Genomic DNA, 14,785 nt, shown 5'->3' on the forward strand with positions numbered 1-14,785 from the left:
TCACTCCCTCAGGCAATCCCCACACTGTTGTCCATGTCTATGGATCATGCATATGTGTTCTTTTGGTACTCTGTTTTCTCTGCTGTACTCCGCATCCCCATGGCTATTCTGTAACTACCAATTTGCATTTCTTAAAATCTTCCATTTTCACCCACCACCCCCGTGACCCAGCTTCCCATCTGAAAACCATCAAAATCTCTGCACATATGATTCTGTTTCTGTTCTCCTTGTTTGTTTGTTTTTTAGATTAAATTGTTGATAAATATGTATTTATTGCTATTTATTGTTCACATTTTTGATCTTCTTGTTCTTCTTCTTAAAGAAGATGCTTTAGATTTCCAGCCAAGACGGAGGCATAGGTAGACACACTGTGCCTCCTCGCACAACCACAAGAAGGACGACAACAAATTTAAAAACAAAGAACAAGCAGAACTTCCAGAAAATTGAACTGTATGGAAGTCATACAACTAAAAAGTTAAAGAAGAAACATTCACCCAGACTGGTAGGAGGGGCAGGGACAGGCAGCCATGGGGGAAAGGGTATGCGGCAAGGCAGCAGCTGGAGGACAGAGTGGCTGGCAGTGGCTGGTGGATGGGGCAGTCCCACATTTGCATGTGGATAAACCGAGAGGAACAACTGGGGAGCAAGACAGACCACACAACCCAGGGTTCCAGCACAGGGAAATAAAGCCTCAAAACCTCTGGCTGTGAAAATCTGTGGGAATTGTGGTGGAGGAGGAAACTCCCAGCCCCAACAAAACAGGAGAGTTCGTTGGAGAGACCCAGAGGATCCTAGAACATACACAAGCCCACACCCGGGAATCAGTACCAGAAGGGCCCAATTTGCTTGTGGGAAGCAGGGGAAGTGACTGAAAGCCACCCAAGACCAGAGCAAGTAGCATTGTTCCCTCTCTGACCCCTTCCCCAAATTCAGCACCACAATGCATTGATGTGGGTTGCCTGGGGATTACCTAAGGCTCTGCCCCTTACTACTTAACATGTGTGCCATGACAAAAAAATGGCCCAAATGAAAGAAGAGATCAAAGTTACAGAAAAAATACAACTAAGCAACAAAGAGATCCAACCTATCAAACGCAGAGTTCAAAACACTGGTAATCAGAATTCTCACAGAAATGGTTCACTATGGTCACAAAATAGAGGAAAAAATGAAGGCTATGAAAAGTGAAATAAAGGAAAATGTACAGGGAACCAACAATGAAGGGAAGGAAATCAGGACTCAATTTAATGATTTGGACCAGAAGGAGAAATAAACATTCAGCTGGAACAGAATGAAGAAACAACAATTCAAAAAAAATGAGGAGAGGCTTAGGAACCTCTGGGACAATTTTAAATGTTCCAACATCTGAATCATAGGGGTGCCAGAAGGAGAAGAGGAAGAACAAGAAACTGAAAAATTATTTGAAAAAAATAATGGACAACTTCCCCAATCTGGCAAAGGAAATAGAATTCCAGGAAGCTCAGAGAGTCCCAAAGAGGTTGGACCTAAGGAAGCACACACCAAGGCACATCATAATTAAATTACTCAAGATTAAAGGTAAAGAGAAAATCTTAAAAGCAGCAAGAGAAAAGGAGGCACTTACCTACACAGGAGTTCCCATATTACTAGCAGCTGATTTCTCAAAAAGAAAAAAACCTTACAGGCAAGAAAGGGCTGGAAAGAAGTATTCCAAGTCATGAAAGGCAAGGACCTACATCCAAGATTGCTCTATCCAGCAAAGCTGTCATTTAGAATGGAAGGGCAGATAAAGTGCTTCCCAGATAAGGTCAAGTTAAAGGAGTTCATCATCGCCAAGCCCTTATCATATGAAATGTTAAAGGGACTTACCTAAGAAATAGAAGAAGATCAAAAACTATGAACAGTAACATGACAACAAACTCACAACTATCAACAACTGAACATAAAAAACAGAAACAAAAACAAACTAAGCAAACAACTAGAACAGGAACAGAATCACAGAAATAGAGATCACATGGAGGGTTATCAGCAAGGAGGGGGAGTGGAGAGAATGGGGGGAAAGGTTTAGGGAATAAGAAGCATAGATGGTAGGTACAAAATAGACAGGGAGAGGTTAAGAATAGTATAGGAAATGGAGAAACCAAAGAACCTGTTGTATGGCCTATGGACATGAACTAAGGTGGGGGAATGTGGGTGTAGGGGGGTACAGGGTGAAGGGAGTAAAGAGGAGAAAAAAGGGACAACTGTAATAATAGCATAATCAATAAAATATATTAAAAAAACAAGACCCTTTAACATTTCATATATACTGGCTTGGTGGTGACAAACTCCCTTAGCTTTTTCTTGTTTGGGAAGCTCTTTATCTGTCCTTTGATTTTAAATCATAGCTCTGCTGGGTAGAGTAATCTTGGTTATAGGTCCTCACTTTTCATGACTTGGAATACTTCTTTACAGCCCCTTCTAGCCTGCAATGTACTTTTGAGAAATCAGCTCATAATCTTATGGGAGTTCCCCTGTAGGCAACTAAGTGCTTTTCTCTTGCTGCTTTTAAGATTCTTTCTTTGTCTTTAACCTTAGGCATTTTAATTATGTTATGTCCTGGTGGCCCTGGTGGGCCTCTTTGGGTTCATCTTGTTTGGGACTATCTCTGCTTCCTGGACTTGCATGTCTATTTTCTTCACCAAATTAGGGAAGTTTTCTTTCATTGTTTTTTCAAATAGATTTCCGATTTCTTGCTCTTTTCTCCTCTTTCTGGCACCCCCATGATGTGAAGGTTGGAATGCTTGAAGATGTCTCTGAGGTTCCTTTCATTATCATCATTTTTTGGATTGTTTTTTCTTCTTCTTGTTCTGATTGGTTGTTTTTTGCTTCCTTATGTTCCCAATGATTGATTTTACTCTCAGCTTCATCCACTCTACTGTTGTTTCCCTGTAAATTGTTCTTTATTTCAATTAGATATCCTTAGTTTCTGACTGGATCATTTTATGCTGTTAAGGTCCTCACTAAGTTCCCTGAGCATCCTTATAAACAGTGCTTTGAATTTGCTTCTTATAGATTGCTTATCTCCATTTTGTTCAATTATTTTTCTGGAATTTTGTTCTGTTCTTTCTTTTTAAATTTTTTTCATTTATTTTGTTCTTTGTTTTGGCCCATGTTTCTTTGTCTCCTAATTTTGGCAGCCTCCCTGTGTTTGCTTCTATGTATTAGTTAGAGTTACTACATTTTCTAGGCTTGACAGAGTGGCCTAATGTAGTAGGTGTTCTATAGGGTCAAGTGGCACTGTATCCCCTGTCAGCCAACCTGGGTACTCAAGGTGCACCTTCCATGTGAGCTGTGTATACCCTCCTCTGACTGCTGTTGGCACATCCAAGGTTAGCCACCACCTGTGTTCTGTCTTGGGTGACAGAGCATAAGCTACAAAGTGATATGCAGATGGCTGCTACTTGTGCTGGGATAGAGGTGCCAGGAGAGGCCAAGCTGTGAACCAAGGCCAGCTGCTGCTAGTTCCAGGCCTGGGGCAACTTTGCAAGTGGTACAGGGCTCACTGAAGCAAGTGCTGCTTGTTTGAGAGAATTTAGGAAAATCTGCAACATGGGCCAAGAGAAGCCATTTGTATGGAAAAGCCATTTGAAACAGCCTTGGTGGGCCTGAATTTTGGGTGGGCTAGGGCCTCAGTGAATCACAAGAGTGGGGAAAACAGTATGAGCCAGGTTGACAGAGTCTCAGAAATGGTGACTGCCTGCTGGGTCTGTGGCTCTGTGGCTCTGTGCAGGGAGGGTTCAGAAAAGGAACAAAGGTCTCTGCCAGCACTTCTGTCTGGTAGAAAGCTGCCCCCTCCCCCCAGGTCTTGCCTTGATGTCAGACAATTCAGCTTATCCTTGTATGTCTCTGATGTCTTCTCATCTGCTGTCACAGTGCTGGATCTCAGGAGGAGTGAGTTTGAGTAAGTCTGTGTGTGGACCCCTTAAGAGGAACTGCCTGGGATTCCAGCAGTTTCTGTCTCCTACAGTCTCAATCCCAGCTGGTTTTTATAGTCAGAAATTATAGAGACGTATCTTCCTGGCACTGGAACCCTGGGCTGGGCAGCCTGGTGTGGGACTGGTATGCCCAGCTCCTGAGATATCCCTCTGATTTTCATCTGCCACCCACGGGTGTGGGACCAGTCCATTCCACATCTCTGCCCCTCCTACCAGTCTCAATGTGGTGTCTTCTTTAATTCCGTAGTTGTAGGGCTTTCATTCAGCTCAATTTCTGATGGTTCTGTATGATGGTTCTATAGTTTAGTTGTAGTTTTGATGTGGTTGTTCAAGGAGGTGAGCCATGTTTACCTATGTCACCATCTTGACTGGAGACCCCCTTCACCTTTTTTTTATCCATCAAAAATAGTACTCTTAGTTTCCTGCTCTAAATCTATTCCTTCTTCAGTCTTCTCATTTCAGTCAGTGGTACTGCCATCCAATAATTTTCCCAGGTCCAGAATTTTGAAATTGTTTTTGATTCTTTCCTTTCTACAATAGACCCCATCAAGTTTATCAGCAAACCCTATTTAATTAATGTATATTTCATGAATGATGGCTCCTTCCATGTCTGCTACAGTCATATTCCAAGCCACCTAAACATCAAATGCCTGAAATACCCTAACAGTTCTCCCTGTCTTCACTTTTCTCCTGTCATCTCTTCTTCATATGGTGCCCAGAGTAATGAATCTAAAATGAAAGGATCGAAATTTTGTGGTAAAAAAGTGCTTTTCTCTTTCACATTACCAAATGTTTAACTTTCTTCCTAGTTACTTAAGTTTCTGCTTCCTGGGAGATGATTTTTATTGTTGCTGAAACAAATACGAATAGAGAAAAAATATATTTTGAGCTTTTGAAATAAAAAGTAGGGTTTTACAATAAGAAAACAGCTTTGCAACCAAAACTATCTTGACATAGAAGTTTTCAGATTCCTATATCATTCCCTTGGATATGTCAAACCTAAAGGAAAAGGCTCATAGAGTTCTCCCATAGAAAGAACAGTTGTGATAAAATAGGACGGAAAAGCTATGATGGTTTGAAAATCAAATTTTCATTAGCTCTATTTTTTAAATATCCTCAGGATAAAAGAAAGATCAGAGACTTTCTATGACAAAAATATGAATGCATCTCGCCATTGTGCTTAACCTTTCTTCATATTCAAGCCATGCTAACAGAGATAATAAAAGTTAATGTGACAGCCATGTTCAGAAATGTTGTCTCACCAAGTTTTCTGGGGAAGAAGCACTATGACTCTTCTCCACTGTGTGAACTCACTGGCATGGTAGATACTTGACGATGTAAATTCCTGACAACTCGGCATACTTGGGAGGCATTCCTAGAAGAGAATCAGGCAAAAATTAAACAGCCTCTATTTCCTCCTGGGGCAATATGTTTACTTGATCCTCATAAGTGAAAAAGACCTGAAAGAAATCTAATGTCATATTAACCATTTGCAATGTGATGCAATCCATGATTTTTCCTTCTGTGAAGATAAAATATTTGGGAAATGATTAAAATGAGATGCCACAATGGAATTAAATGTCTTTGAAGTCTCACATGTAAAAACAGAAATGGATTAGGATCCATTTTTTTGACCTGTTATTATAACACTGGATTTTGTACAATTATTCTATTTACTATGATATTTATGCAATTTTTCAATGTCAGATTATCAGTGTAAAACAAAGAAGTACATTTGATTCTAAGAAAGTGAATCTATGTATTTCTTTTAGGCAAGAGAAACCATGTTCTTTATAAGATCTATATACAGGTAAAGAGACTTAGAACAGATGAAGACAAGCTATCAGGAAAGAAGAGAGACATGTTTACAGAAGAAGAGGGTTGGAGAAAATAATATTCAAAACACCATGATAGAGTATCTAGTCCTGAAGTTATTCCCATTTTTTTTTCATTTTCAATTACCCTTTAGTATCTGATAGTGCAGAATGAGGCATCCTTATAATTTGCTGCTGACTTTATGTCAATTCTGTAATAAATAACATTGTTCCTTTTCAACCACACCTAAATTTTTAGAATTGTAATTCTTTGCTTCCTGTGCAAAAAGGAAGAGGCTACCTATCACCAGCTTTACAGAAAATAAACTTACCTCTTGGACAAGGTGCCAGGTAAGGCCATGGTTGGTTGAATACTCCAATTTCACCTGGTTGTCCATATGTGGAGTGTATTTCTGGCCACAGCCCATCACCAAGCTGAACTGAATCATATAGGATGCTCCTATCTGCATTGATTGGGTTTCCACATAGCGCATACTTGAGGCAAGTTTAGAATCTCCTGTAAAACTGAAAGACAGAGATAGAAATCAGAAAATTAAAAGCAGCAATGGATTAGGGAAAAATTAAGCTCTTCACTTCCTATCATATACCAAAATAGTTTCATTTTACTTACTTGAACCTTATAAGTTCTAGAATATATTTCAGTTAATAAATTCAACTTAAAACAACCTATTAAAGGTACTATATATATATAGGTAGATAGATAGACATAGATATAAATAGTTAATACCTAGAGTTGTCAAATGTACTTGAAAATGGGTACTCAATTCACTGACATATTGTTCATGAATATAAACCTTTTGACTTATTAATCTCACTTCTCAGAATCTATACTAGGAAATAAGCCTAAATTCAAAGTCAATTTTATAAAATATGATGAACATTGCTGGTTTGCTGATAGTAGTAATTTGTAACCATTTCAATGTCAAACTATAGGGAAAATGGAATGCTTAAGGAAACTGGTATAGCCACTTGACAGATTATCTGTATTTCAAATATTTATGAAGGTAATTAATCAAATTAACATGCATATGATAAATTAAGTATAAAAAATCCACAAAATTGCGCATAAAGAAAATTCACCAGAATATTTTCAGTGGCTGTGTTCAATGGTGGAACACATTTTCACTGTAGTTAACGCATCATGTGCAATTTTTAGCAATATTACAAAATAAAAGAAATCAACATAGAACAAAAATGCTTTTAAGCTATACAGGCACAAACTTTCTATACTTTCAAGTCAGCAAAAAATCCTGACTGCTTCTCATTGTGAGAAAGCAATGCTTTTTTTAGCTTCAAGGGTTAAATACTGTTTCTCATACCCTTTTAGAATGATAATTAGAGGCAGCAAACTAGGCTTCATTTGATTTGTTTAAAAAATAATTATTTTCACAATTAGCCCCTTGTAAATTCCTCCCTGCTGAGATGTTTAGTGCCCTCTAAATTCTATAGAGACAGAAAGAAATGTTGTATTTTATAAATATTGCCTGCACCTGACTTTTGCATGGTAACAAATTAACAACTTGGTTGAAGGGAAGAAGTACTCAAACCTGAGGAAAAGTGTGTTCTCTATGAGCTATCCTGAGATTTAAAGGTGCCAAGATACCAAGCAAGGAACAAGATAAAAATTACATAAAAGGACAAGAGGTGAAATGAGAACAACTAAATAGTGACATTTTTTTTACTTAGCACGAATGTCTCCATTGGCACTTGTGGCATATATTGTTGGGTAGGGGGATCCGGCTGCCATCCATGGTCTCTTTCCTCCTCATTTACCACCTAGGGCTGGTCTACATCCACAATGAGTTCTCACGAATGGGACATAAGTAAAAGAAGCTAGGTGGATTCACTCATTCAGCTTTAATATAAGCCTTTTAAAAGACACAGATGGACTTGGATGGCATGCTGTTTGCCTGTTGCCCTTAATGTCTTCCTTCCTACCTATTAGGCCACAGGCAGCTTGTGACAATAGTGGTACAGCATTCAGATGACGTCTCTCAACTGAGGAGGCAGAGCAGAGAGCCTGGTTCCCTGACAGCCTCGTTAACCTGCTTCCCAGACCTGGACCACATATCCTACAACTGCTCATTACAAATGAGAGATGAGCCTCTTTACTTGGGTTTTTGCCATGGTCAGTCTTTTCTGGTTGTTTTTGTTGTCTCAGAGCTGAATTTGTTTCTAACTGCTATACCTGCCATACATCATGGTACTGCATGATACCTGTCCTGATGTCTTAATATGAAGCGAAATGACACATGAAAAGCACAGACGTCAATGCCTTAAAATCTTGACCATTCATAGTATAAATTCACTTGGCTGTTTAGGATTTATTTAACACTGGCTGAAAGCCAGTGATATTGGAGCTATTTTTTTTTTCTTTGAGAACTCTGAAGCTCAAACTCAGTTGGAGTTTTAGGGGAGAGAATCTCATAGACTGCTATCTTTTAATTGACAAAACTGCCTCTCTTTGCTGCTTGTCTAAATAATGGTATATTTATAAAGGCAAAAATAAAGCTGAACTTCTTATCTTTTATAATCATAAAAATAAAAAAAGAATAGTTCACATCCACATTCTGGGAAAAAGTTCTGGAGACAGAATGCTTTGGGAATTATGCAGCTTAGTTTTAGTAACGTTGATTTCCAAGATAAAAAAAATAAAGGAACAGTTAAAAAGCTCCTGCATCTAATTACAAAATTTAATGAGAGAATGAGAATAACTGTTCCCTCTAGGACAAGGGCATTTTCACTTCCACCTTCCAGTGTCTTCACATTTCCGCCTCCAACAAGGCCAGCAGGCTCTCTGTTATGACCTTGGTAAAACGGATACTTAGCCCACAGTGCAGCTCCTGCACCTCCCTCTCCCTCGCTTCTTTTCACGTATTGCTGAGGATCTGCTTTCCTGACCAGGTCGGAAGCCTCTCACATGCAGAGATCACATCTCGTTTATCTCTGCATCCCCTAAAGCACTCAGAACCTTGTGATGGTGGATGCAGGACATTATGATTTTCCAACAGCTGGATTACCTCGTTTGATCTTTGAGTCAAGACCATTTGGAAGACATCAGAGATCCTTAACATCATGTTATGGAGAAGGAAGACTGAGAGGCTGAGTTGCTGGCCCCAGGGTCACACACAGACTGAAAACCTGGAAACTAGGCCTTCTGATTTCTACTTTGATATCCTTTCCACCATGCCAAGCCTATGAAGGGCACTTAAAGAATGTTAAATAAAATGAGCACATGAGGGAGGTCTCTCAATTGGGAAAAATGCAAGTTTTACAAAACGATAGTTATGCTGTAATGAACAGAGACCAAGTTTTGAGGTTATCCTCACCCTTTCTGCATTTCCCTAGAGCCTCTTTGCCATCTCTAGAAAAAAGGCTCTTTTACATGAAAGGCGGCTACACATAACCAAAGTGAGTGGGAGTATGAACTCTGCAGAGCTCATTTCCAGAGAAAGAGAAGAGCAACACAAAGCTGTTCTTGGTTTGGTGCCATTCAGAAAGTTCATCTGCAGAAGGACATGTGAATAAATCTAAGCATCTCTAAGGTCATCTTTTGGGGAATTCTGTTCTTGTTTTGATCATTAAAGAAGTATTTCTTAGAGTTGATAGAAACATTTGTTGATATGGTATTAAAGGTGGCATTTTAACTCATTTGTTAATTATATAATATTATATATCAAAACGGAAATAAACATAATTTTAGTAGAATATATAAATTTTACTTTTATTGGAAAAAACAATCTGACAACATAGAAGCGTTTTTTAAAGTAAAAAAGTCTGCAATTCTCCTACATAGAGATGACTGCTGCTAAAATTTTGGTATAAATACTTTCAGACTTTCTTATGCTCACACACAAATATACACACATACACACTCACTTTTCTTTCTTTAAAAATAATTATAAAATCATCAACCTTCTCTATTTTTTCTTTTAAAAAATTTTTATTGTTATTCAATTACAGTTGTCTGCATTTTCTCCCCATCCCTCCACCCCACCCCAGCCAAACCTACCTCCCTCCCCCGCCTCCACCCTCCCCCTTGGTTTTGTCCATGTCTATTTTCTCTTTAAAACTATTTTATTGCTGTCTTTCCATATGGAAAAAATATGGCGAGGCACTGTCAGTTTTAAGAAAGAAGGCCAATCTCCAGTTATGGAAATCTTTGGAGGTTGTTTCCATCTTTCACTGTTATAACCAATGCTTCTATAATATACATCTTTGTATATCTTGTATGTTTGTCCAATTATTTCCTTAGGATAAATTCCTAGAAGCATAACTGTTTACTCAAAGAAAATTTTTAAAATGAACACACTGCCAAGTTGTCCTCCAAAAATCTTGTACCAACTTACATTTACCAAGAACATTACCAATGACTGAGTTTCCAATTCCTACCACTTGTCAATACTAAACATTGATGATATTTTCATTTTAGTTATTCTATGCATATAGTATTTTACTATACATTTCTTTGATTATTAAAGAATTTAAAATGCTGCTCATGTTTATTGGTTATTTGTAGTATGTGTGTTTTATTATGTGTAGTCTTTTCATGTACTTAGCCCATTTTTTAAATTGAGATTTATCTTTTTCTTACTTATCTGTAAGAGTGTTTCACATATTGGCATAAAGTCATATAGTCTGTCATATATGTTGCAAATATTCCCCTGCTCCCAATTTGTTATCATATTTTGTTTTCAGGAAGCCCCTGCACTCCAATATAATTAAAAAAATTTAAGTGGTGGCCCTGACCACTGTGGCTCAGTTGGCTGGGTGTTGTCCAGAAAAGCGAAAGGTTGCCAGTTCAATTCCCAGTCAGGGCCCGTGCCTTGATTGCAGGTTTGGTCCCCAGTCAGGGTGCATACAAGGCAACCAATCAATGTTTCTCTCCCTCCCTTTCTCCCTCCCTCCTCCTCTCTCTAAATATAAAGAAAATCTTTAAAAAATTAGAAAAAATAAAAAAATTAAGTGGTGGAATACCTGACTTTTATGGTCCCTGCTTTTGGTGCCATGTTTTATTGGTATCTATTGAGATTGCCTCTGAGTCGAGTTCATAAACATTTTTTGCAAATATCCAATGGACATTGAAAGGAATATATATGTATATATATGTGTATATATATATGTATGTGTATGTATGTATTTTTTTTTACCTGTAGGATACAATTTTTTTTTATATATTAGATCATCCTGGTTAATTACCTCCATACTTTTGTCTAGTTCCTCACTTGTTTTTGGTTTGCTTGATCTATCAGGAACTTAAACAAAATATTAAAGTCATACTCTGAATTATGGATGTTGTAATCTTCCTTCTGTAATTCTAACTGGTTTTGCACTATGCTTCCGGTTCTACAGCTTTCAGTGTTTCAAGGACCATGCCTGTTCATCTTTCTATGGACCTCTGAGCCCCATGGTACCACCTCTCTTACTGGTTTCTAGCCCCAGCTTCAGACTAGAAGAGTTTAGTGGGGCCGGGGGTAAGGGAGCCACTTAACTTTCACTCATTCTACTGTCATCAACATATTTTCCTCCAATGCCAATTCTTTTAGAAGCTTATTAAAGTTTTAATTTCCAAAAATGGCGTTTTCTCTGTTGTATTGCCTGGATCACCTAAGTAAAACACATGGGTTTAACATATCTTCTATGAAAAGTTGATATATTAATTTCCCCCTTGTTTTTTATTTTTTACTATATTATCTGAAGCAGTATCTCAACTGAACTATCTATATAAGAACTTTCCAGGTACCAAATTAATTTTATTAAAACCATTTTTACTCACTTCATTCAATCTACAGCTTCAAACAAATTGGAATTTCTGCACATATTGCTTTGTCATGTATTTATTCAATGCTTCATTTAAAAAGTCCTTATGGATTTCTAAGTGCTAGACTAGTCTTTGTTGAGTTGGCAATTGAAGGTATTTTGGAATACATGTCCTAGTTGACATGTATTTTAGGTTCCTTTTATATGTTTGTCCCCAGCACCTGCTTCATTTTGCTTATCTTTGCCATTACTAGTTAAAGTACATAGTTTATGTTTTTAGGTTCTTCATTCTCATTTCCATTTTCTCAGTTTAGAAATTTATACATAATTCTTCAAGTCAGGAATAGAATCTTACTTTAAGGTAGATAAACTCTTAGGTGATTAAGAAGCATAAGTTGAGCTGCTTGGCTGCTGTTGATTCAGCTTTGACAGAATGCAGCCTCTTTGCAAACAAAACTCATCATAAAATTGGGCACTTAGCAGTTTTCTCTGATGGGTCAGATAACTCCACATGTGAGAGATAGAATTTGGTGTAATCTGTCCCCTAAGTTAGAGACTCAGGCTGTTAGTACACAATGGCCATGTCCCAAAATGAGCACTGTCTTCTCTTTCTTAAGCGGCTATCAGGTCAGGTGGGCGGACCAGACTCCTGGCTCTTCCATCCTTCGTTAGGAGCCCATATGTGAACCTGCAGCTGCCACCAGCCTTTGTCTCCTGTGGAAATAGCCCAATTCTCCTGAAGTCTTGATGCCAGCAGCTAATTCCAATAACTTCATCAAAAACTTTATTAAGTTTGTAAAAATTTGTTGGCAAGACATGACTATTTAAAAGACTCCTCTCGAGTTTCAGTTGAATCTTCATTTGCCCACTTAACAACATTTTAAGGAAATGTTCAGTAGCTGGAGTAAACTATATATATATTTTTAAAGGGTAAACTCTGCTGGGTAAAAGTCTGAGTGGGGAGTTGGCACAAAGCAGTCAGGCCTGTGGTCGCCAAGGAGAGATGAAGGGAAAAGGAAGTCTGCAGGGCACAGAGGGGACCTACTGTCAGAGAGTGCAGAGTGTAAGGACCCAGGGGAAAATAACTTCTTTCAACTCTGTGGAGCCTGCCAGTCTCTTGTCAGGAACCTGTGGGTGTGAGTGAGTAGTTAAGTTGTCGGGGCCCTTTCACGAACAATACTTGCCTGTTACTTAGGAGGAGAAGAATCAGCAGAGCTTTAGTTGTTTCTGTAAAAACTTCAGATCATCTCAGATTTTTGGTTTTCCAGAACCTCCTTACTCCTGTTATTCTTACTTTGCATCCATATTAATTCCAGAATCAACTGTGGTTGACATAGACTTGCTCAGACCACATTTACACTATATATAATTAGAACTTGCCTTTTCAACATACTCCTGTTGTCTTACTCCTCACTAGGCCATGTAGTTAGGCCTGGTAGCCCTGACTGAAATGTTTAGCATGGAGGGAAGAGGTGAGGTGAGAGAAAAACCTTGAGGAATCTTTGAAATTCTCTTTTTCTTTATCCTTCTAACTATGTGCAGTCATGTTTATTTTTTTGGCACATACTCAAGCAGGGCCATTTAAAGTCCTTTTATAGGACCTTGATACTTTTAATTTTAGGAACTCTATTCATACTGTAACAGGGTGCAGCCAAGGCAGGGAGCCAACTGGGATTTGTAATAGGGTCCAGAACTCAGGGTATCCAGGAAATATTAGAAAAAAAATTATAGGATATCTTCACCCCCACAAGTCTGAGCTAGGGGATGGGACGCATGAAGCAGGGCCATTGAGAGCCGTTTTGAATAACAACCGTTTTGCAGCTAACCTCTAGAATGGTCATTTAACATATCTATAACCTCTAACTGGTTTCACAGATATGTTAAATAGCTGTGCCCATGCTTTGAGCCAGGGGGATGGGAGTGACTTCAACCCATGATGCAACTAGGAGGCAACTCCCCCTGGTTATAGCGCCTGTGCGAAAGCTTGGAGAAGGTTGGCTCCACACCATGGAGCCACGCCTGCCTGGACTTACTATGGCAGCCCAGTAAAGCTGGAAGAATATGGGAATGCTGGCAGGTGTAACTGATTGTGGGAGGAGTTGGAAATGGTGCTGCAGAGGAAGATGGAAATGGGATTTAAACCCAGACGAGGCAGCCATGCTGGGGATTTTTGGGGCCACGCAGGTTTGGCGAAAGTTGGGATTGTGCAGCTTTAGGGTGCTCCCTTTTTGCCACATGCCTTAGGAAGCAGGAGAGACTTTGCCTGGAAGAAAAGGGGTGAAAGGAGTCTTGCTGGTGGGCCATGAGAAGGTGCCACATGGTTTTGGATTAACTGGAGATCATGGCAGTGACACAGCTGCCTGAACCATGGACTTCTACTGCTTTTCCTGAGATGGTACCCTGGACTGGGCAAAGGGGAGAAGGAAGGACTGTGCATCTGTGGGTATTCTAAAGACTTTAGTATTTTTAATGAAGATATTAAGTCATTACTCTAAGTCTGTATAACTTTTTAAATAAATAATCCCTTTCCTTTTTACCAATCTCTGGCATTGAGAGACATTTTCCCTGGTGGTGGGCAAGGTGAACCTAGTACAGGGTGGGGACCCCTGGAGCACAAGGGTGGGTCCATTCGGTAATAGTATATCATTCGGCCCCCACCCTCGGTCTGTTCTGTAACAATACATCATAGCAAACATATTGAAATGCACTCACATCCCACATTAAATATGTACTTTTTGTTGCAAAAACTTTCAAGTGGATCTTATAATATTGTCTTTAAATTTTATTTGGTTTCTAGTAATGCATATATTATACATTTGGCTGTGATTCCTCAGCATACTCCAAAAATTCTTTTCAATAACATAAAATTTGTGAATATTTAGATTTAGCAATTATTGAAGCTGATTATGTTTTATAAATATCAAATTATCATTTATTAATTTTACTTTTGCAATTTTCTTATGATTTTTGAGACAGTATTCATTTTTCTAGTCCTTGGATTTTTCCAGTCTCCTGGAAAGCTTATATGCCCTGGCACTTTCCCAAAATGACTACTGAAAGGACTTTCTAGGAAGAAGCATAGTGAATGCAAAGGTACTGACAGAGGAAAAAACTTGGCTTGTTGGAGTAGTGAGAAGGAAGACCAATGTGGTTGGAGTAGACTGCATAAAAGGCAGGAGGCAAGAGAGGCCAACCAGGCCAGATGACTCATGGCCTGCCATGGAGATTTTGTGGATT

General features: G+C 38.8%; 1 protein-coding gene across 1 annotated transcript in view; it reads right to left on the bottom strand.

Annotated features, from left to right (window-relative positions):
• Nucleotides 1-14,785, bottom strand: part of RELN (reelin) — a 581,497-nt gene that overhangs the window by 142,986 nt on the left and 423,726 nt on the right. The window contains exons 21-22 of the mRNA XM_024557430.3: nucleotides 6,100-6,292; nucleotides 5,216-5,328 (exon numbers count right to left, since the gene is read on the bottom strand). Of these exons, the coding sequence (XP_024413198.2) occupies nucleotides 5,216-5,328; nucleotides 6,100-6,292 (306 nt within the window). The remainder of the gene's footprint in view (nucleotides 1-5,215; nucleotides 5,329-6,099; nucleotides 6,293-14,785) is intronic.

Source organism: Desmodus rotundus, chromosome 6 (assembly GCF_022682495.2).
Source record: "Desmodus rotundus isolate HL8 chromosome 6, HLdesRot8A.1, whole genome shotgun sequence".
In the NCBI taxonomy this organism is placed as follows: Eukaryota; Metazoa; Chordata; class Mammalia; order Chiroptera; family Phyllostomidae; genus Desmodus; species Desmodus rotundus.